The sequence below is a fragment of the Oryzias latipes genome, chromosome 19 (assembly GCF_002234675.1).
Source record: "Oryzias latipes chromosome 19, ASM223467v1".
Classification (NCBI taxonomy): domain Eukaryota; kingdom Metazoa; phylum Chordata; class Actinopteri; order Beloniformes; family Adrianichthyidae; genus Oryzias; species Oryzias latipes.
In genome coordinates this window covers 18,754,424-18,778,840 of record NC_019877.2, presented here as the reverse complement: position 1 = coordinate 18,778,840, position 24,417 = coordinate 18,754,424, and the positions used below count along the sequence as shown (strand labels likewise).

At 38.3% G+C, this 24,417-nt stretch overlaps 1 protein-coding gene across 1 annotated transcript in view; it reads left to right on the top strand.

The window, feature by feature from the left end:
- The window catches only part of myo1d (myosin ID), a 98,195-nt gene that overhangs the window by 12,004 nt on the left and 61,774 nt on the right, over positions 1 to 24,417 (top strand). Inside the window, exons 2-11 of the mRNA XM_011488384.3 lie at positions 11,572 to 11,780; positions 12,187 to 12,280; positions 14,335 to 14,500; positions 14,771 to 14,824; positions 15,198 to 15,293; positions 16,464 to 16,580; positions 17,356 to 17,559; positions 17,761 to 17,906; positions 17,989 to 18,103; positions 18,563 to 18,733. Coding sequence (XP_011486686.1) covers positions 11,572 to 11,780; positions 12,187 to 12,280; positions 14,335 to 14,500; positions 14,771 to 14,824; positions 15,198 to 15,293; positions 16,464 to 16,580; positions 17,356 to 17,559; positions 17,761 to 17,906; positions 17,989 to 18,103; positions 18,563 to 18,733 — 1,372 coding nt within the window. The remainder of the gene's footprint in view (positions 1 to 11,571; positions 11,781 to 12,186; positions 12,281 to 14,334; positions 14,501 to 14,770; positions 14,825 to 15,197; positions 15,294 to 16,463; positions 16,581 to 17,355; positions 17,560 to 17,760; positions 17,907 to 17,988; positions 18,104 to 18,562; positions 18,734 to 24,417) is intronic.

Sequence of the window (24,417 nt, the reverse complement as noted above, 5' to 3'; positions counted from 1 at the left end):
ATTGGACAGTAATGTATTTCTTTTTACTGACATTTATAATTGGATGTGTTAAAAATAAAAGTAGCAACAATTGATCCTTTTTATTTTGATTTTGCAGTGAATCATTATCCATGAAGCTAATTTAGAAATGAAGATCAATACAACTTTTTTTGAGATTGGATTTTAAAGTGCAGGTTGTAAACAACTTGCAGTTGATCAACCACTTAAGGAAAAACAATTATAAACACTTTAGAGAGTCGGACTGTAAAATAAAAACTTTTTAATGACAATATAAAGGACATGTACTATTTAGTTGTATTAAATAGAAATTTTGAAATGCCAAAGTCAAAAAATAATATATATCAGACACCTAAAGATTGTTTATTTTTGTTTTTTTTGTTTATGATTTGAGTTTATTTCATGGATATCTTGATGTTTGAATTTCTTTTTTGTTTAACTTTTTATTGTCATAAAAGAAAAATCACTGCTGCTCTTTAACAGTTTTGCACAGTGTTTTATTTTATGAACAATGTTTTTGCTAGAAATGTTAGAAATGAAGAGTGTTTACTCCCAGTGTGTTGCTGCAAACCTGTGTTTGAAGGGCATACCTCCCAGGGTTTGGCTAAAAGATTGATGTGCGTCTGTAAACGCTGTATCTGCTGATGGGTCGCATGTCCCAGAGTCGATCTGAGAGTTGCAGTTTATCACTAAGCAGGCTTTGCCAAGCAGTGGAAAATCCCTTGATGCAAAGCACAGACGCTGGCCAGCTACAGATGTAATGATGATCTTTGTCACACTGTAAATAAAAAAAGGATATTGGTACATGTTTGAGTAACTCCTGGTGAGGTTTGTAACTACACCGACATGTCTGACATCAACATTTAGGATTTACAGATGAGAATGACCCTTCAGATACAGAATTAATTAGGCAAAATCTTTAAATGTCAAATTGTTGTCAATAATTCTGTAAATTAGTAAAATAGCAGCATTTTACTGTCCCTGCATCTCAGATCTTTCTTAAATTGTGGTTTTATAACTGTATCAGGCTAAGAAATGATAATAAAATCATTAATACATGTTTGAGTGACTCAAATCTCATTGAAATTGAAGTCAAAGTTTTCCCACCAGTAAGGAACTTTATTGGATTATTTTGACCAATGAAGGCACAATGAAACACAAAGAAAAGACAACAAAAACATGTATGCACTAGTATAACAGCATATGATAACCAAACGGGTTAGTATTTCAAGTACTCCTATTTATGTTATTCAGTCTTTTAATAACAATATTACGGTGATTCTCTAAAGCAATAATGCTTGGACGCCTAAAGTCTATGCTGCATTCACAGACTTGACACTGGATCCTTCACCACTAAAGTTATCCCTAAAAAACACAACTACTGAATGTTTATGAATTTTGCAGAAAATGTTGTGCTAAAACATTACAATTTCTGGTCTAGATTAAATTTGCAACATATTTGTTTGTTTGGCATTTGTTAAATTGGGTAAGAAATTGGGTTGAATTAGGTAAAAATGTAATACCACTCTGAATTTTAGCTATAACACTCATTTGTAAAGTACTTGCAAATTCAATGCTTTTAAGTTTATAGGTATGCTTTTATTCCACTTTTATTTTGAAAGATTAAAAAGGAAATGGCTTAAATATTCCTCATAGGTTCATTAACAAATGGTAAAAAAACAGACTGGTAGTTAGGAAGTCTGGTTTTGTTGTTTTTTTCATTAACTGATAAGGCTATAAAAAAACGCTGGGTTATAAATCACCCGTTGTGCTGCATTCATAGACTTTACATGAGTGGGACATTTTGAACCATTTTTCTTTTTTAAAGTAGAAAAAAACAAATTTTAGGTTCATTTTGAAGATGGTGCTCAAGTCAGAAGTTGCTTTTGGATTCAATGTGACCCATGAGCGTCTGTTTATATTGCCGTGTCTTGAAGTATTATTAGCTTAAAGCATTTTTCTTTTACCTGAACCAAAAATGTTGTCAGTTTAAAATTGGTGACAGTGTTGCATAATGCAAGCTTGCAGCTTTGTTTTCAGTACACATGTTCCCTTCCGCCCTCACTGCTTGATTTGTTTATAGGATAAGAAAGATATAATCAATGTTTCAAGACAAACAGATCTTCGATTTTTGGGTTTTGTTTCCTTTAATTTCTAAAAAAAAAACAGTGATCAATTTGCTTAGAAAGTCAAACCCTAAATGGGTTTAACAATTTAGAAGTCTGTTTATTGTAACTAATTTTTCAGATAGAATTTCCTTAACCATTAAATTCTTAGTTTAACTAAATAAAAACCCCTGCTTTATCGTCAGGATACGCTGAAGTCAAAGTGCAGCTTTCATGGAGATAAGCGTAAAGACTTTAGCTGTTACTCCAAACTAGAGCAGTGACAGTCATGAACTCTGCAATAAAAGTGGAACAGGCAGAGATTATCGCCCTGCCCTTCATAATTCCTACTCTGACCCTGACGTAGACACACACAGAGACACACATGAACACATACTTTTATACCGTGAAGATCACAGATTTTACAGTGCACTATAAAAGCAGAATGCTCTTCTGAGTTAATAGTTAATAGTGCAGTAGTTAAATGTGAAGTCTTAAAATCCACAGCTTTTGGACACATTCTCGCCATCTTGGATAGAACAAACGGCTGTTAACAAGCTAATTAAACTTTCATACAGTAGTTAAATGTTTTGAGTATGTTTGTCTTATCTGGCAAACTTTGAGAGAAGATTGACTTATGCTGAGGGTTTTTCCACATTGTCTGACATTTTTCATGTAATTAGGAGGGATTGTTGCTGAGAAAATGTCTTGGTCGCCTCCCTGAGGTAACCATAAACCAGACCCACCCACACAAAGTTGGAGTCAGTGGTTGTGCTACAGCTTCTCTGTAATTCCCTTCTGAGGAATATGTGTTTGTGTGTGTGTATGTGCCGTGTTCTGGGAACCACCATGTGTATATATACTTGTATGTCATTAACAGTGTTGCTCACGTTACTTTTAATAATACATTACAGAATACTTGTTATTGTTGTTCAAAACGTATCCCTAACTTTACATTAATGTCAAGTGTCAGAATTGTAATGCCTATGTCACAACTGCCATTGCGGGTTGATATGGTTTCTGCGGGCAAAAATGGGCAAATCAATACGGGGTACACAATTGACCTGCAGGAAATATCAAAGTTGTAGACCAATCAATGACCTCGTGGGAAAAATTGTTCATTCACATTTTTTCTACGGGCATGCTGTGGGCGACCGGTCTTAACAAACGCTTTAACGGCACACAATGGTTTGTAGAGATGAAGTAGGTGGGACGCAAGTGCGTTGTACACATTATTCATTTTTAACCCCTCCTCTAAGGCTACGCACTGCGCAGGGAGCCCGTAAGGGCTGTTCAAGTGAAAGGTGAAAGTTGTGCAGTCCTTGCATGTCTGTCTTGCATCCCTTGGCTTGGCTATAGGCAGTTTTTTTTAATTTTCCTGTCCAACAGCTGAGCAAACAAATGGGAGCTGAAGGCCTCTTATTTTAGACATATTTTACTGTTATAACAGGGGGTTGTGGATCTTCTGACACACAAGGTGTGGATTTATATAAACCTCTTTTGTAATATAGGCAAAACTTTATTTTTATTGATAAGATTTGTAGGTTGGATCGAACGGAAAGAAAAAGAGGAAAGAAGGGATGGATTTTGGAGATAGGGGGTAAGGGCACAGAAGGAAGGGGGAAAGGGGAGTTAAGGAAATTTTAATGTAGATTACAGAGGTGGTGGTGGTAGTGGGGTACAATCATTGAGCAACAAGCAACAAGATGGTGGAGGTTTATCATCATTACTGTCTGGTGTAAATGTTAGTCAAAAGGGGCGGGGCCTGTCCATACATACTCAAGTGTTACAAACTTACCTGTTGGCTCCAAAAATCTTCACATACAATCATGTCAACATGTACTCAAAACAACTACCGTTCACACACACACATATGCATACAAACCAACATATGTAAAGCATTTCATTCTGTTACATATACTATTTGTGCAAAGGTGAGCTGACAACTGTGCTCAGGTGGGTGTTTGTGTTCTACTGAGGTGGATGATAGAATGTAAACAGAGGGAGAGTGCCCGGCCATCCCCACACCACGACCCTCGCCGAAGCGATAGTGGTAGCCAGGGCCCCCTGGACACTGGCATGGTATAACAGATAGAGGGAATCTGCCCACCGGGCAATCCAGCTAGACACCCAGATCAGGGCAAGGAGGACCGCCTCATTTCCCCCAACGCCAAAGAGCAAGGAGATACAGGAGCACGGAGAGTCCAGGCCCCAACCCCAGCCATGAGGGCCCCCCCAAGGAATACCCGCCCCACGCTCCAGCCAATCACCTGCCTACCGCACAGACGGTTGGGAAGAGAGCAGGACAGAAGCTGCCCACCTCTGACACTGACCCCCATCTGGTGGCTGAGGTTGGCGCCATTATAAGTCAATGGAGCTGCCATCAGTGTGTGAATGTGTACAGGTGAATGGGACTTTGACTGTATAGCACTGAGGGCCTTAAAGCAGGGTAGGTAAGCGCTATTTACCGTAAGTATACGGCATTTATCATTTAGTTAACTTTCCAGTAACAGAGAACCTGAAACCTGGGTCTGAAGGACTCCAGCCATACCAGAACAGCAGGACAGACAGAAGGACATAATTTAGTAACAGTTTTAGTTGGGTAAATGACATGAGAAAAACCATTGACCATATAAGATTAGAGCCACAAGCTAAAAAAATCCAATCCTGATCTGTGGAGCTCCAGCTGCTCATCATGCTCTGTGCTTACAATACCAAGCTCTCTTTCTGTTTACCTTCCAGCAGTGGGTGCAAGGCCATTTGTTTTGATCCTGAATGTCCTATGAGCTGACCTGATTCTGCTGCAGTTCTGCTGTAATATTGTGTAGGATGATGCTTTGCATTGTTTTGCATGAAAACGCGGGCGTTTCCCTCTGAATTGGTGTTTTGGATAGAAGCATATTTTTGCAGCCTGTCTAGCAACTCCTGCTGAAGTTGGTATTTTTTACTGGAACAGATGTCCTTTAGTTTTGCTGTTTGCCTGGGTGATGCAGTTTCCTAAGTTGTATGTCTGTGTAAGCCAAGAAAAACCTATACTGGATGATCACCAATGTGATTCAGCAGTTGAGGTTTATGAAGTCACATTTTATTTGATTTTAGGTAATGCGGGTCATTTCTGTGATGTACCTGATGCTTATAGAGAATGTTCTCCTATGATTTCACTGAAAATCAGTTATATTTTAATGGAAATGACTCCTGGTTATACAAAAGATCTTCCTTTTTCCCTCCTGCCTTTTTCCTTCTTTCTGTTTCCCTCCTTTTTCCTGGTGATTTGGAGCATGATCAGACGGCTTCAGGTCAGACTAGTTTAGGGGCACTTCCCCTTTCACAGCTGGACGCACAAAAACACAGAAGAATTGATGCTGGTTCATCTGTGGTGTTTTTATTAATTTAAAGGAACCTCTGGATATTTTTACATGTTCTACTGTCAAATAAACAGTGTTTCTCAACAGCTTGAAATGAGATTTCGTTTTCTATAAAGAGCACTTGTGTGTCCTGACATTTGCTGATCCCTGCCTTGTGTGTCACCTAAATCCTTCTCAATCAGAGGGGAACAGATGGATCAGCAACCCTTTCACTTGACACGTTCCAACAGATTAATATCTCTCCTCTCTTTTCTTGTCATTTAAACCAATTCCACGTGAGTGACAAACATTACTCATTTGCTATTTTTAAGGACAGAAGCTGCAGTGAGGCCTTTTTAGTCAGCTCTGTATCCTCACCATCTTTACAACAGTATTTGTAAATATCATTTGTTTCTCCAATGCTTGAGTCTTTGCTGTTGTTCGGAAGGGAACTGCATGGGCCAGCACTTCCAAAAGCAATGATATTCATGCAAATGTTCCAAAATTTACAACACCTCCAACTCTGGTCATTTTTATTATTGACCAGAGTGGTCAAAATTATTTTAGTTATATTATATTATTTAACCTGAAACAGACTTGTTTTTCACTCACACAGTCTTTGAGGCGTCTCCCATGTCTTAATCTGCATGGCTTAAATCCAGCTGGACTTCATTCAGATTGGATTTTGATCAGTTGTGTAACTATTTCAGATTATATATCTGTTCTTTACAGATAGTGTTATTTATTACCAAGCATTGCAAATAATTTTAACTTTAACTTAACTTATTTGAATTGATCTTTTTTATTTATTTTCAGGGATTTATCTGTTTATTGGGATGTATTGTTCATTTATTTGGTTATTAATCACTGTTTTTACTTTTATGCATTTTATTCCTTTTACATTTTGGTTTAACTCCAGTGTTTTCTTCAAATGCGTATTATCAAGCCCCTGCCGATGCACGCTCACCTGTTGCATTTGTACAGTGCTTAAGTCTCAGTCACATGCACCCAAATGGGGGTTGATCTGTTTGGGATCGGCATGTAGTGTAGGTGGAGAGCTGAAAAGTTTCCCGCAGTTCAATCTGAGGGTCGTATGGCTACCTTAAGAGATGTTGTTTAAATGGAATATACAATTGTTGTCCACGTGGTAAGTGTATTGTGAAGTATCTTTAAGGCTAATGGAAGTTGAATGCACAAGTGAAGTATGAGTGATGTTGTCATACAGTGCCCTTACGCTACACTCTTGGCGTTAGTGGCCCCTGTGAACAGCATACATGGACCCCTGCAGGAGTCCGCAGGATTTGGGTGAGAAGGTGTCAAAAAAAAGTAAAAATCTGTATTGCACTCCTGTGTCTCAACTATTTCCACCTTATTTTACCCTTGCATTTTGTATAAGTGTTTAGCGTGACCCGTCACCCTCAACATGCCTGTACAACATAATAAGTATAAACAAATTGGCTCTACCGGTTCACAGAGCATGTGTATGCATGTGCCCTGTACAAGTTTGCCCATTTTCCACCAGTATCCACCTATACGGGCAGTTGTGACTAAGGCTTTTAAGTCCCCCATGACAATTTTTTTTTTATATAAAAACATTCCCAATGGTGTTTTAATGATGATTGTGACATTTTTAACCAACATTTCATAACCGAAATATCTGAAAAAGCCATATTTCATGTTTATCTGATTTTCAAAATCGCGATTCGTGCAGCAGCGGCGGCCATTTTCAATGTTCAGTCAGTGGTACAGATGCGATTTCCTGCAGCGCGATTTGGCTACATCTGGGACTTTAACTTTAAGTTACATTTTATCCAGCCTTGGACGCACATAAAATATGTCCGGGCAACGCAGCAATGTGCCATCTTCTATTCTCCCGCAGCTGAGCTTGTGCATGCTGGACAGGGCAGATAAGGAAGCTTGTGCAATGTGCATGCGCTCATTCATCCAAACTGAACGTCTGAATGAACTCTGTCATTAGAAAAATGCCACACGTACATTTCAAAAACTCAAAAACATGGTTTTCATGGGAGGGAGACTTTAAAGGGCCTATATCATGCAAGATCAACTTTTTTGTGCTTTTAAGTGTTTTATAATGTTAATCCTTAACTATAAACAACCACAAAGCAGTATTTTTGGACCCATGTCCTTTATGTGCTTGAAACAATCTTTGTTAGCTCAGATGTTTTGCAAAATGTATTTTTTTTGTTTTCTTTTCGCATAACATTTTCCATTTTAACTTAAACCTGAATGACCTGAATGTGGTGTGAATTCTGTGCATCACCATCGTGTGCCATGTTCTCTAGAGCCCAGCAGAAGCTGCTGCACGTGACTTCAGTGGGCAGATCACTGTGTTGGTCCGTGAGGGGGGGAGATGGAAGACCTGTTAGACAAAGACTTCCAATTGACATGAAAAACAATGGAGCACTGCAGCCTCCTGACTGAAAAGACAACAGTACAATCAGACCTTTTACTGCTGCTCCACAGACAAGCGACTCATATGTCAGCTTAGCAATTTAAGTTTTTTCTTCTATATGTTTAATTGTTATTGTTTGTTCTCATTTGTCTTTACACACATTGATATATCATTGGAGTTCAGTTGAACAGTAATGGGGACTCAAAAAGTTATTTTTTAATTTTCAAATTAGGATTTAGAGTTCCAGTGGTCTTTTAATTAGGATTATGCGGTTTTTCCTCAGACGAGGAAAACATAGGTGTATAAATATACATATTTATATCAAATATAAATTTAGCACAGGTTGCTGCACCCTTTTTCAGTTGCTATCTGAACTGTCAGTTTAAGGGATTTTTGTGTTTAAAATGTCAAAAGGTGGATGTTTTATTTGTAAGATTGTTGTAAAAGTATTGTAAAAATGTAAAATCTTTATCCATCTCGTTCTGGTAACCAAAATCATGAATATTTTGAAAGTTATACCAAACATTGGAGGGAAGTAAGATTCTTCTTTGTCCCTTCATGCTGGGATCATTTCAGCTTGTCCTGAGTATGTCGTCTCACCTGTTAGTCAGGACACAGTACCAGTGTGTCCGTGGTCTGATCAGCTACTCACAAATCTCAGTTGATAATCTGTTGTAAATTCCTAACCTTTTGTATTTTTCCCTTTTACGTTTTTTACCAAGATTTGTGTTTGAGGTAATAAAGATGAGACAAGTTCAGGAAGCTCAAGGCTTCTGTTTGAAAGAACAAATATTGTCTGTTGTGGAAACTGGCCTCTGCTGTAATGTTTAACTGGCCATCAAGGATCAGTCAATGAGCTCAGTAACACGTCAGCCCCTCAGCATTTAACATTTGTGATGAACGAATATGACTCTTAAACTTTTACAAATACTGTGTTTATAAATCAATCCATCAAGACTTGCATGAGAGCTGTCAGGAGTGTGTAGGTGAAGCTCTTCGGGGTTTGTTTGTGTTTGTATGGCAGCACAGTGAGGTTCAACAGCTGAGGAGAAAGAGAGCATTCTTCTCCAGAGCAAAACTACGATCCTTGTCATGTTTGGAGAGGCAGGAAATGGGGCAGGCTGTGCAGAGAAGAGATGGAGAGATTGAGTGAAGGAGGAAAGCACAGAAAGAGCTCATTTCTGCACTTACAAGAAATCCTGACATCCTGTACATTTTCAAATGTAAACATGAATTTTTTCCCCCTAATTTTGTTTTCATTTACGTTGAATCTCTTGTATGAAAAAGAAACATCTTTCTCTATAAATAATTAATGCTATCAAACTCAAAATATGATGTTTTAAAATCACAATTGAAGTTGGACCAAACAGTCAAATCAAACTTCAAAAAACTTCAAATCAAGTGATTAGAGGAGTAAAGACTCATTTTCAACAAAATCTTACACGCAAACATGTGAGAAGTTTTAGTTTACGTAAAAGCTATCTTTCTGATGTCAACTGAAAACTCAATTTTAGTGACGATAACTGTGAAAAAAGTCAAGTCACACAGAGGCCCACTGATAAAAGCTGAATTGTTTGCACCTTTGTGCTTCAAATGATGTCAGATCCTGATCTTTAAGAATAACTGGTTAAAAGTTTAAGCCTGCTGCAGCTCTGGAGACCCTGGAAAAAAATAAAAATATACTGGTTAGCATACAAGTGTTGACTTACCATACACATATTGCCCTATGATTCAGTAGGGCGGGGCCATTAATTCATTTTTTTAACCATTTGAATTTGCAGTTGAAGAGGATTTATTTAAAATCTGGATTTTTTTTTCTCAGCATCCTACTTTCTTGGACTTCCTGAGTAACAGGCGTTAAAATGACAGCCAGCAAGGAGGCGACTGTTCTCCAAAACAGGAACAATTTCCTCAGAAACATGGAACTGATTTGGTTTTTTGACTTCAAACCGCGTGCGGAAAAATCTGTTTGATGAGCGTTGCTACCAAAAGCGGGAGGGAGTACGATGAATTTAGGAAACAGAGGCACTGTCGAGTGCGACAAGTGCTGCTCTCCACAAGATGCTCAAGCTAACAGCAGCTCACAAAATACATTGTTTTACAAGCATTTTTACAGCTTTTATTTGCTTTCACTTTGAATTTAGGTCAACTCCCAAAGGAGATGTTAAAAAAAGAGTTTGTGTTAAATATGCTCTGTTGTTTGTAATGTTTGTTTATGAGAGTAAAGGGGAGAGAAGAAAATTGATTAAAATCTAATTTAGTGTGAAAAAAATCTTAGATGTTATTATTATCGCACCGCCCTATATTTCAGTTAACTGGCATTTTTATTCACTTTTCTTATCAAATCAAAACTTTCAACAAAAGCGTGCTTCTTTTTTCCTCACACAGTCACTGCAATCACCGTTTTTAACAGGGTCTGCATCTATTTGCAGCTAATAAAAGGAGTCAAAACCTGAAATTTATTGAGTGCACGATGGCTTGGAAATCATCAGAGTGAATATTCTCAGATATTCAACTTTTAAAGGAATTTATTCTTAAAACTACAGACTCATTCTTGTGCTTGTGTGAAACGATGATCTCATTTTGCACCCAACAAAGATGTGGGGTTGATAGTAGAATAATAAATCAGCGTCCTTGCCCTGTTTGCCTAAATCTGGTTAATCTTTTGTAAGCTGTAAAGTGCAGTCAAGTGTAATCAAAACTATAAACCAAAGTTTCTTAACCCAGTTTTTATGAGATAAAAAGTTGAAGATTCATCTTGTTAATTACTGTTTTCTTCCATTTATATATTGGGACAGTTAAAGTCCCAATATAGTCCCAAATTCTCACTGGTCCTTTAATTTGAATTGTGCAGTTTCTAGGCAAAATGAAAAAAAAAACTGTGTCGTTTTTTTGGAGAAACTTGCCTCTAAGTTGTGGTTGGGACTTTTGGTTTGGAAGTAAACCTCCACTGATATCCCGACATCCCTGTGTTAGCGAGCAATGTTGGAGCCATCCTGCCGTTCAGTTCTGAGTCGGATGCCAGCTCAGACGAGGGAAATGAAGATGTTAATGTATCTTTTTGTCTGCAAGTGGACGTATCAGGATGGACCGGAGCAGGGAGACTTTGGCTGGCGTCACAACTGAGAGCGCTTTCTAACGGCATCTTTTAATCTGCTCCTGCTCAACCATGATTTGAATAAAGAAATACTCAGAAATGCAGTTTTAATCTTAATCTTCTTCATATATGTCCTCCATCATGTGAAAAATGCTACAAGAACATTGTAAGAACACCTAAAACAAAATTTTTATTGGACTATAGATAAGTTTTATTTTCTTTTTTTTAACTTGAAGGACTAGTGACGGGTTTCTCTATGGCTTTTTACATTTTTTTTTTTGTCAGCTCAAGCTTGGAGACAGATATTTCCTTTGGGTGTTGGAGCTCAGACTTCATCAAAGTACCTGAAGCCTCTGACAAACCCCTTTGAAAACTGATGCCATTGTAAAAGCAGAAAGACGAAAGAAAGAACCTTTCAGTCTCTGAGGAAACAGATGGAGGGTGGGGGAACCATTCAAATTGTAAAATGAGACGTCTTCTGTCCATAACAGACAAAAAAAAACGATTGTTTTGTCTGCAACATTAAAAGTGTCCTCATGTTAGTGTTGATAAAAAAAAATAATCAGTATTTACTTTTTTTTTTAAATTGTCTTTATTCTTCCTTACACTCTCCAGGTTTGAGAAGGGGAGGATCTACTCCTACATCGGGGAGGTGGTGGTGTCCGTCAACCCGTACCGGGCCATGAACATTTATGGCCGGGACACCATAGAGCAGTACAAGGGCCGTGAGCTGTACGAGAGACCCCCCCATCTCTTTGCCATTGCAGACGCTGCTTACAAGGCCATGAAGAGGAGGAACAAAGACACCTGCATCGTTATCTCAGGTATTAAAAGAAGCCTCTCCCCTCATGCAACAGCTGAGACTCAGTTATTAGTTATTTTGCTTGTTGGAACCCCCCCCAAAAAAGTCAACTAAATAAACTATATCTCTTTAAATACCAGTATGGCATGAAGTGCCACATAGTGGTCAGAACAGGAACTGAGACTCTGAAAACCTTGCAGTCTTGTAAATATTTGCAGAAATAAACATGCACCAAATTAATTCTAAAGAATAAAGTGGTCCATCTGATTTTGAGTCTTTTTGGGGGCAAAAAAAGCAGGAAAAAAGTCTTGTCAGTTTAGTTGATTCTGCCCTTAGGTTTTTTTGACATTCAAGTCAACCCAGAGTTAAAGATGCAGAGATGATTCTGTAGGGGTTCCAACATAAACGTTGTTTTTCTCTCCTTACAGGGGAAAGTGGTGCAGGAAAGACAGAGGCCAGCAAATACATAATGCAATACATTGCTGCTATTACCAATCCTAATCAGAGAGCTGAGATTGAAAGGTGAGCTGCTGCTAATGTCTTTTAAAATGAGTTTGGAGTTGCATGAACAAATCTTATCAGTGTTTTTTTTCAACTCATGAAAAATATTTGTCAGCTGATTAGAAATCGGATTTGTGAAGTGTTTTGTCCTATGTCAGCAGAACGATCCCCGCCTGCGTCTCAAAGTCGTTCTGAGATACAGTTACAGCTCGGTCAGGTGTAGTCGTCATCTCGGATATCTGAGCTGATGTGTGCTGAACACACTGCTGCATCTTATTGTTGGAAAACCCTTTTACTCCATTGCAAACAAAAGAATGACACCTTTGGGTTAGAACTAATGATGGAGAAGGTCGGAGGATAAACCTCACAGGTTAAAGAAGTGCTGACAGTTCAACCACTTTGTACTTTCACAATAGAAGACACCGTTCTTTACACATTCAGTCAATTCTTGATTGAAAGGCATTTAACTCTCCATAAGGAGGACATGTCATATCATCTCAAGCGGTATTATGAGTTGCTTTTTATGGCAGGGAGCCAATCCTCTAGAACTAGAAACTACAACTGCAAAATGAATGACATCAGTGTTTTAAGGTCACACAGTCTGTAGGAACGCACTAGACTCCAGTGATTAAACCTGTAAAGCTTTACTTCTGCTAATCCCTAATGGATGATTAAAAAAAAAAGTGGGTTTATTTTAGCATCCATATGGCAAGTTTTAGAGCAGCTTTGAAATGCTGGATCATGCGGTAATGACTTTTATCTTTTTTAAATTCATATCTTTTAGTGTTAGATGAAGCTTGCAGTTTTGTCTAAAATGTTGCAGAAAAATGTGCTGCTTTTGTACAAGTTTATTTCAATTATACACTTTTGATCCTGGAAGGAAAATCTATGCATTTAAATGCAGTTAGATGTTTTTTTTTCTGTAATAAAGCCCATTATTCATGTAGAAACAAACCTTTTATTAATATTTCTGAAAGAAAAGAATTAATATTGGTTTTCTGGGGTGGACCATAAATGAAAAGTTGTTGTGTGATGTCTCTTTATTAGATTTTTATTAAAATGCAACACGATAAAAAGTTTAAAACTTCTATTACCAAAACTTTGATGTGTTGTTCAGTGATGTTTTTGTTAAAAACTCTTTTTTCTTCCCCAAATATAATAAAGTGAAATCTCTTCTTTTGTAAAATAGAGATGTGTGAAATGCTCAATTTATACACATGAACCAATGATTTAAAAAAGCTCTTAAACCTCTGCCCAAATGTTTAAATTGTATAAAATATGTCAGTAAAGCAAAGCTGATGAAGCATAGAGATCTGGATTATTTCCAACCTGATCTTTTTGTATTTTTTATTTTAATTTTTTTAATAATTTAAAAATGTCATCTTTTTTGAAGAGGGAAATGTCTCTCCCTGTTCCTAAAATGACATTTCCCAAATTAAAATGATCTACCTGTAAATTCCTCAGGGTCTTTAAAGGGCTTAAGTCATGCAAAATTAAGTTTTTCAGTGCATATAATGTTCATTCCTCTTAAAAAAAAATCCCCAAAATGGTATTTCATTTACGCATCTCTGAACATTCCTCTCTCCAACCCTGCTCTCTCTGAGCACCAGCTCCTCCCAATCCATGAAATCAAGTGTCTTCACATTCAGATGTTTGAACGCGGGGGAACGGCGCCTTCCAGGAAGAGTCTTTGCTGCCAGCTAGCAGTGATCCGCAAAGCGCTTTTATTTTATTTGCACAACATTCACATCCATCTTTTAAAAGATGCTCCAGACCGGCTCTAGGATGACGTCATGAAATGGGCAGCACCCACACAGAAGCAGAAGGCAGTTTCTCAGAGATCTAGTCATCTTACTTCCTGAGAAGGAAAATGAGATCTTGAAAATAACTCATTTTTCATTAAAAAAGCTTTTTTTTAGATTGTCAAATGTAATATATTATCATATATATATGGATATCGTTTACTCTGAAAGGCTTAAGAACAGCATGATTAAGGCCCTTTAATGGGCAAAACTATATGATTTTAATGCATATTGTTGGCCTTTCTGTTGAATCCTCCTTTCTCTGTCTGACAGAGTGAAAAATATGCTGCTTAAATCCAACTGTGTCTTGGAGGCCTTTGGAAATGCTAAAACCAACCGCAATGACAACTCCAGCCGCTTTGGCAAATACATGGACATCAACTTTGACTTCAAAGGAGATCCAATCGGTGGCCATATTAGCAACTACCTGTTGGAGAAGGTGAGTGAGGTGTTCTCATGCTAAAGGTTTGACTCGGTGACCACTTTGTGAAGTCAAGTCTTGTGTGCGCACGTTCACCGCCGAATGAAGATGCTGAGACGATGCTTTGATGTTTGTGGTGATGTGCGGTCTTCATTCAAAACCTTTCACTGTTTTTCCTGTTCTTTTACTGAAACTTTATTCATTTGTTTGTTTTCAAGAGCAGTTTTTGCAGTGTCTGAATCTTTTTCATAAGTTAAAGCTACCTTTTCCCCCCTAATTTCCCAACAGTCGAGGGTCATTTTCCAACAAGATGGAGAGAGGAGCTTTCACTCATTCTACCAGGTAACCGTGTACTTTGAAACATCTCAGGCGCACAGACTAAAAGGATGCCACAAACAGAACAGGAACTATGCACACCCTTTTTATAACGTAAGAAATTAGCTTTGCAAATAATTTCAGTAGAATGAAATGGAATCCTTTTTAGGTATTCGAACCACTTAGTTCATTTGCAGGATCGTGACTCTGCAGCTTTTGAGCCATCAACAAGCCTGTGGTTGTGCATGATAAAGCACAGCAGTCTGTTGTGATGCATTAAAAGATGAGCCAATCAATGACACCAGCCCGCAGAACATTAAATATAAATAACACAATCCGATTAGAACATGAGCGTCTGGAGAAGTGAACCAGCTTGAACTTGTTTTTTTTCTCCTCACAGCTGCTTATAGGAGCTCCAGATTCTCTGTTGCGCTCTCTTCACATCCAAAAAGACCCAGCAGCCTACAACTACATCAGAGTTGGAGGCCAGATTAAGGTAGTGCACATGACCTGGATGTTTTATTTGACCATTTATTATCTCACTCCTGTTTCTGTTCTCACATTTTAAAGACCCATTTTCATGAAAAAATGTGCTTTTGGTATTTTTATTATCTTCTTGTGGTATTTTTTTAATGTTCAAGGACATATATGAAGAAAGCTAAGCTCAAAATTACATTGTTGAGTATTTATTTATTCAAACCGTTGTTAATCAGGAGCAGATGAAAAAAATCCAGTGGGAAAAATGATTGTATCTGTGTCGTAGAGAATTCGCTGGTCGATCTACAAGCTTCCTGCTCCAAACTGTCAGCAGCGAGGCTTGCTCCGTGCCAACAGTCTCATCCACAACTCAATTCTAATGAACAACTGCTGCTCAGCAGAGACTAGGTCCAAGAAAACAACAGTTTTTTTAAGTTTAGGCCAAAAAAGCCCAAAAAAATAATCCTTTTTTTTCTTCTTTTTTTGAGGTTTTCATTCTTTTTTCCAAATTATTTTATTGAAAGTTTACATATAGTACACAAAATTTGGAAAACCAACAAACAAAGAAAGGGCACATATCACAACAGCAAAAGCAGACGTTAGCAGTACATACAGCCCTTAGAACACAAAGAAAATGAAAAACACACAGATGTTTATGTTGTCTGTTCAGCCTGTATTAGTTCACAGTCATGACTTACTCATTTTTGAACAATCCCACATGTTCCTATTTTTCCCCCAATTCTTCCACTTAGATAATATCTTAATGTTTCTAAGGTCTCAGAAAATTCCCAAAAAATCCCTTCCCACTTGCTGAGTTACTGTAGAATCTTCTGCTTATTATTAGTCTTCTGCCGTGTGCTGCTGCATTTGCATGAGCTTTAATGAGCAGGAATAAAAGCATCCAAGCAAAACAACTTGGAAGTAACAAACTACCTGACAGCACAGAAAAACAATACCCCCCCCAGGCAGCTGTGGCTGTGGTTTTGTACTCGTCTCTCCAGCAGCACGTTTGTATAGCTCAACTATGCAGTAGAGGACCTGTCTGTATTTTCATAAACCTGGAAACTTGACATTGAAGGTGTTGAAAGAGCAAAGCACAAATGCTTCTTCAACCCATTTTTAGAAAAATAAAATGATGTCCTAGCTCTGTCATCCAAAGATTCCCCAAACTTCTCTTCCCTCTCTCCAGTCTGGAATCAATGACGGCGCTGATTTCAAAGCTGTAGCCGACGCCATGAAAGTCATCGGTTTCACAGGAGACGAGATTCAGACTGTTTACAAGATCCTGGCTACCATTCTGCATCTGGTAATGATCCGTTCTGCCAAATCCCTGTGGGTTTTCCAGCAGCAGCTGTGTCCCTCTGCCGACCTCTGATCTGTAACCTATCACAGATGTGTGTTTTATCTCTGCACACGTGAATGCCTCTTCATTATTCATGTATTTTCTGAATATTTTTTTGTTTATTATTGTTCTTGTCCCCTTGTGTCACAGAAAAAAAGTAAAACAGGAAACGTATGTCATTGATGAGCCATTTTAATGGAAAATTTCATAAAACGATACAGATTTGACTCTGCAGGAATTGGCATTGTTTTATTCAAACTCATAAAGTCTGAATTCTGAGATTTGCCCAAATATTTAATAATGAATAATGTTTTCATCGTTAAAAAGGAATGTTTAAATGTTTTTTTTTCTTTAAAAGTTTGAAAAAAAAAAAAAACGTAAAAGTTGTTAAAACAATTTTCTGGAGCTGCTGCTTACACAAAATAACACAAAGGAAACACTGAGGTAAAGAAGTGGAAATAAGTGTCAATTTTAATTTCAGTGCAGACAATTTTGGTGTTTATTTTGTGGCTTGTACGTTATTTCCCACATGTGGGATCAATTAAGTATCTCTGATTCTGATACAGATTCTGAAAAACTTCATGAAATTAAGAGACCTGTGATAGATGTCAAGTTTCAAAGAGCAATTTCAAAGAGTTTGCATATCTGTCACTGAAGTGGATTATTTAACATGGATTTATGAAATAGATGCTTCATAAAATTTTTACCTGTAGTTCCTAATCAAACTGCTCCGCTGCAGGGAAACTTGACGTTTGGAGTGGACGGCGATGTGACCCTCATAGAGAACGTGAAGCTTGTGTCTGTGATCAGAGAGCTGCTTTCCACCAAAGAAGAAAACGTGGAGAAGGCACTGCTTTACCGGACGGTCGCCACCGGTCGAGACGTCATCGAAAAGCAGCACACGACCCAAGAGGCCAGCTATGGGCGGGATGCTCTGGCTAAGGTGCACTCCAGAGGCTAGAAGAAGTCCCAGACAGCGCCGGTTCACTGGTGTCTGCAGGACTTTGAGCTTTGTCCTGCTATAAGCATAAGTCACAATGTGAAGAGATCAGATTAGCTGTGAAGGCAGCTCTATGAGACTGTAGATTAAAGTCTGACTTGACGATAGTTTGTCATTTTAAGTGTTTGTTACTGCCATCCTCAGGCAATGTATGAGCGTCTGTTCTGCTGGATCGTGGGCCGGATCAATGACATTATCGAAGTGAAAAACTATGATGTCAAAGTCCACGGGAAAAACACCGTCATCGGAGTGCTGGACATCTATGGCTTTGAGATTTTCCAGAACAACAGGTTAGCGTGCATAGATACATTGATGAAATATTCTTAAGCAATTATTCTGGATTGGACTAAGCTCCACTGTTTTCTGTTTCAGCTTTGAACAGTTCTGCATCAACTACTGCAATGAGAAGCTGCAGCAGCTCTTCATCCAGCTGGTGCTGAAGCAGGAGCAGGAAGAGTACCAAAGAGAGGGCATCCCCTGGAAACATGTAAAATTACACAAGATGGTTTTACTTTATAGTTAAAATGCTATTGTTTTGGAAAAAGAATGAAAATAAACTATTAAGTTCATTTCCACCACTTCTACATTGTGGAAAATTAAGAATAGAACTTTAATTGATCCCACAACAGGCAAATTGTTTTGTTACCATAGCTCAAAAAAAAATATCAAAAGATAACAATGAAAACAACAGATATTAAGTACCACTAAGATATAATGAAGATAAACACAATGAAGTGTCTACAAAATTGTAGAACAGTTCAAGTTTTTCCTTTTTTCTTTTTAAAGAATTTGATGTCTAAATAGCTTTTAGCGTTTAATTGTTTTCTTTGTCATGGTTAAAAGAAGGACCTGAACTTCTTTGAGGAGCTGATTTTCCTGGTGTTACTGCAGATATTTGACAGAAACGCTTGAGGAGGTTCTCATCATTTTGTTTGTGTTTTAACAGATCGATTACTTCAACAATCAGATCATTGTGGACCTGGTGGAGCAGCAGCATAAAGGCATCTTTGCGGTCCTGGATGAAGCCTGCATGAATGTGGGCAAAGTCACAGATGAGGTTTTTCTTCAAGGGCTCAACGGCAAGCTGGCCAAGCATGCGCACTTCACCAGCCGCAAGGTAGGAGATTTCCCTCAACGGAACCTCCCGCTGCTCAGGAAAGAAGGTCCTCCAAGCTCCAAAGCAACCTTTCGCTCTAGCTGTGTTTGTTTTTTAAACCATTTTTTCAATTGCATCACATCTGACTTTTTCTTTCTTTTTACTGCAGAGAAAGGTAACCTTTAGGTAACCGTTAGACAGAATGACCCTAAACGGAATGTTTTACAGCCCAATTATAGGTATTATTTTGCTAGTTCTAAGCAAAAGATTTGTATTTTGGAGTTTTTAATGGAGTCAATTGTAGTTTATTTTTACAACAGGCACAAAAGTGATTGTAATAATTAGACATGACTCATTTTAGAACAACAGAGGTCAAAATTGTTGTTTCCAACGTGATCATAAATGCCAGTCTAACTTGTCAACATTTAATTAAATAACATCCTTAAACTTTGACCACAAATTACAGTGCAATGTGAGGTTTTTTGAGTTAAGTATTTCAATTGTCATAAGTATGGAGGAAAAGGATTTTGACTTATTTTAATAATAATTTCCTTTTTTTTTTAGATTTTAGCTCTGATTGAGACAAAAAAATACCAACTGTGCTGATTTTGAGAAACGCTTGGAAATATGCAGAGCAAAGAAGTTCAAACAACTTAAGACGTGGTAAAATATCTGGCGTGTCTAAAAACAAGGTTTAAAATCTTTAAAAGTATTAAATAGTTTGCAGTGTACTATTGCTAATCTAAACCCTTTTATAGAAGTAAATCTTGATTAAATGTGCCATAAAATAGAATCAGAGTAAGCATCTGCTGCTGCATGTTATGACTGTTGGAACCAAGGAGCTACAGAGATCATGTTACACATTAAACAGGATTTAGTGTTGGGATGGAGAGCAAATAAGATCCGGTTAGTCTCCATAATCAGAAAGACTGGCAGTCTAATTCACTTTAATGATCTGTTCAGACCCCTCCGCTAAACTTAAGCCAATTTAGTTTGTGCTCATAAGAAGTTTGGGAGCGGATGACATGGAATTCTCATCAGTGTAGTTTTAGGTTCATCCACAGCCTGTCAAAAGCTTCCCAGGACAACTGCGATAAGTGGGTTTCAAATCTCAGCTGTCTTGACGTTTATGCGGCTGCAGTTTTCTCTCTGAACACAAGGGGGCAGTAAATTTCAGACTGCAGCACTCTGACTCAACACTTTGCACTAGTGATGTCACTGGCAGCCAATGGGAGAGTGTGGAGCTGATGCTCTGCTCAGTTTGAGTAAGCAGAGAGGAGGATGTGCATTTATAAATTAATGAGTGCAGTCATATGCAGAGGAAAAGGAGAGAAGAGGGAGATGTAACAGAGTGATGAAGATGATGCATTTTAAAATATGACAGCCAAACTTTTTTGGGGGGGAAACCCCAGATTAAGATGCAACCACACAACTGTGTCAGAAACTCTTAGATGTGGACAGACAACAGTAAATCCTGCATAAACATGATTGCAGTGGTTCAAACAGAATGAAAGGACTGATGGAGAAGCAGGGCTGGGATGAAGTTTGTGCTGTAGGCTGTATTGATTGCCAAAGCTTCCCTTCCTCCTGTCGTCCTGGAGTCGATATTCTTCTTCACAATCGCTCTTCTGCTGCTCTCTGACCTGATTCCAACGCAGCAGACTTCTCCGCTATAAAGACGTGGAGGTTGAATCTTCATCGATCCAGCTCTTACTTCCTGGAACCAGCAGCAGCATGAACTAATAAAAACCATCGATCTTGTTCTGTCCAGGATTCTGAGGCCAAGCGATGTGAACACAGCGTCTTCATTTTCCTCTTTTAGTGAACAAAATGTGTCATTTTATTTTTCACAGATCTTCTTTTGTTAAATATTTACCATAACACCTATGACACGCTCTTCAAAATATATATCATTTGGGTTTTATGTTGTAGGTGAGGCCAGCATTTAGGTGACCAGGAAGATGTAGAGTTGAAAGGTTGCCTCTGTGTCACACAGAAAAACATGTTCTGTGACAAGGGACGACAGCTTTAGAGGTGGAAATGTTTATGTTGTTAAGGAAGCCTGAGAGGAGCCTGCCAGGATCAAATCAGTTTTAATAGGAATGGACCTTTGCCGTAAGTTTCCAAAACAGAAACCTTTTTGATACTAAATTTGCATTTATATTTTCCTGAAATGAATTGTCGCTTTTTTCTATTATTATTTTTACTTCATACACACATAAACAGAGGCAATCAAACATTTTTTAAGAATGTTAATTCATTACAACTGTATTGATGTTTAAAAAAATACAATTAAACTTGATTCTTAATTTTTTTTTAAATGTGTATTTTGGCTTCTAGTCTATGGAAAAAGGCCTGTGGTAAATGTCAAAAGTAAACAAGTTTTAGTTTTTGCTCTGTAGGGCCACCTGCTGGTCAGTTGTAGTAATATCATCGAAGGCAAAGGCTGATTAACTGAAATGGACATTTGATCCGTTCTAACCTGTTATCAATGCAACATACTCCCTTTATAAGTGTTTTATTTAGTCACTGCCGAAATATGAAAAGATAATCTTCCATTGAGAGGTTTTTAATATCTGACTCTTCACAACCTGTCCTCTGCTTCAGCCTATTTTTTTTTTTTTTTTGCAGAAACATGTCTAATAGAACAAGATATTTTAGAAAAAAATGATTAAAATATTTAACCCCCCAAAAAATTCAATTATCCAATTATTCAAATATGGACAGACATTTTCCCATGTCATTTTAATTTATATTTAAATGCACACAGTGGGAACTTTAGGTTCGACTCACCATTGCTTTTCTGTGTTAAACCACTAAATGTGTTTCACAACTCCTATACTCAGGAACAAAGCACAACTTAGTTTTTCTGAAATGAATTTTTAAGGAATCAATTTGTCTTCTGAAGATCACTTTCACTCTGAGTAAAAGATCTGACTGTATTTTAGTCCGACTGAATCAGATATGTGAACCCTGTAAGCTGAGGAAGAGCTTGGAGTGCACAAAGTGCAGACAGATCCACAGACTTTCAAATGCCGCTCTGGCTCTCAGGGCAAAAGGCAGACAGCTGAAACGAGAGCAGTGGAAAGGAGAGATGAAGAAGTAGTGATGGGTGGGAGGGAGAAGTGCACGTCCTGAGAAGATATGCGAGGATTGCTTTTGCTGTGCAGTTAATGATGTTTGACATGCTAATCATGTAGCATTCACTGAAGCTTTGTTTTTTTTGGTTTTCTGATGAAAGATGAAAGTGAGTTTTTAATGTAGATATTGGTTATATGTGAATCTGTTAGCGCAGTAAGATGACTTTGGGTTTTCATTAAAACAGTTTTCATGGATGACTTGTTAAACCACTCTGATTAAAACTGAACAGTTTGGTCATCAATCTTTTTCAGTTGATTTCCTAAGACCCACTCTGATGAAAATTGTGTTTTGGGTGTTTTTAACACAATAGAGAAATACATATAAAGAAAACTTAGTATTTCTTCATCCAAATCGTTGTGAATGGGGAGCAGACAAAAAATGCCATTGGAAAAAGATTGTAGGTGTTATGAAGGGTCTACAATGGCGGGCCACAAGCTCCCTGCTCCGCTCTGATGCAAACAAACAGATCCATGTATGTCTTCATTTTCCTCGTCTGAGCTGGCATCTGGTTCAATTTTTGTTGCACTGGTAATGTGTTGTTAGGGGGGTGAGGGGGTGTAAGCTAGCGAGAGAGCATGTGATATCAGGAAGTAGGGGCTGGCTTACTCCGCACCATTAGTGCTGCCCTCAACTCTGAGTCGAATTTCTAATGAACTAGAGCCGCTCTGCAGAAACTATGTCCTAGAAAACGGCACAGGATTTCTGATTTTGACTATAAACAGTATAATCATAATTAAAAGACCACTGGGAACACTTTTGAAATAGATCAAAAGATGATCAGAGTGGCCACACCATGCTGAAAATATGATAATATATTACCTTTGGCACACTAAAGAACACACTTTTTTATTAAATGTTAGTTATTTTGCTGAGTTCTTTCCCAACCCGGAAGTAATACAGCTCAATCTTTGAGGTACCGGCTTTTGCTCCTTGTGGGTGCCGCCCATTTCATGACGTCATCCTAGAGATGGCCTCGGCAGCGTGTCTGTCTCGCCCACGAAAACAAACAACACCCAAACTGTTACAAAGATGGATGTGTCATGGTTTGGGTTTCCTTTGCTTTAGTTTTTGCTTCCATTTAGTTTCTGTCGTGTTTGAGTTCTGCTTCCTGTTTTGTTTGGAAGGTTTCCTGTATGTTTTGAGTTTTACTTCCCTGGTCCTAATCTCTCCTGATCGTTCTCACCTTGTCAGTTCTGTTTGTATTTACCGGTAAGTCTCGTGTCTGCCTTCCTCTTGTGCTGATCCATACTGTCATTTACCCTCATTGTCTTCTCCCTTGTCGGCCTGGGTACCCTGACGGTTGATTTGTTTAGTTTTTCTGCTCGTCAGCGCTTTTACTTTACGAGTATTAAAAACAATTTTTTTGCTTGGAACCACCTGCCTCCCGTGTCTGCATATTGGGTCCTTCATCAACCCCCATACCTGACAGGATGTGCACATTGTGCACATAAAGAGAAAACATTTTTATGGCGTTTACTGCAAGCCCTGCTGAGAAAGTGTGTGTGTGTTAGCCTGGGGGCAGTGCTGGCAGCGCAGACTCCTCCTGGAAGGGGCTGTTCTTCACTTATCTACCTCACAATGTGAGAACCTGCTCGTTTTTGGTGGGTTGGGAAAGGCTTGTGTTCAGCTGTTTTCCATAGGTGTGAATGCATGTGGGAGGGTAATACTGAGTGACCCCTCTTTTTAAAAGCATGTGCGGAGCTGTCTTTGGCACAGGAAGCTTTAGCATTTGCAACAAGAAGAGACACGATATCCAGAGTTTAGTGGTGGTATAATGAATAGATCAGATTTTTCACTTATTACTTGCTGTTGTGAGTTAATCTCTAGATTGGCGTGAAGAGGTTCAGCTGCCTGTCAGTGAAATAAACATGAAACACATAATCGTTCTCCTTGTCTGCTTCCCGCTCCTGCAAAGCAGAGTAACCTACTGTGAAGGTTAGGAGGCGATCAGAAGCAGCTCTTCAGGAGGCCTTTGCTTTTGCTGTCATCGATCCCTTTCTGCCACAGCATGGAGTGGGTCTGCTGGAAAAGAACTGATAGAAAAAAGGAAAAACTTTATTTTGGTCTTTCATGAGATGGAGTACAATTCCCATGGAGAGTGAAATATTATTGTAATCTGAGAAAGTTTATATATCATCAGAGTTTGTATGAAAACGTACATAACATACAAAATGATTTTTGAGCACAAGGCGCACTCAAAAGGCAAAGATCTCATTTGTGGTTCAAAAAAGTGTTGTTTTTTGGTCACATTTCAAGTTGAGAAGTCAAAACTTAGAATTTGAACCAAAATACCTTTTTGACACCTTTAGCGCTTTTGAGTGACAAAAGATTTTTGAGCACAAAACGCAGTATGCCTCATTTAAGCTGAAAAACTGCATTTTCTCCAAACGTGTGGGCGTGGATGGTGGCGGCTGTAGATGCAGATGCATGTATGAGCACTAAAGGAAACTGAAATGCTTAAAATAATGTTCAGGTCACTAATGCTAAATTAGTAGAAAAATGTAAGCACAGACTAAACTTAGAGAAGTTCAGTTAATACAAATATCTGATACTGAAACATAGGT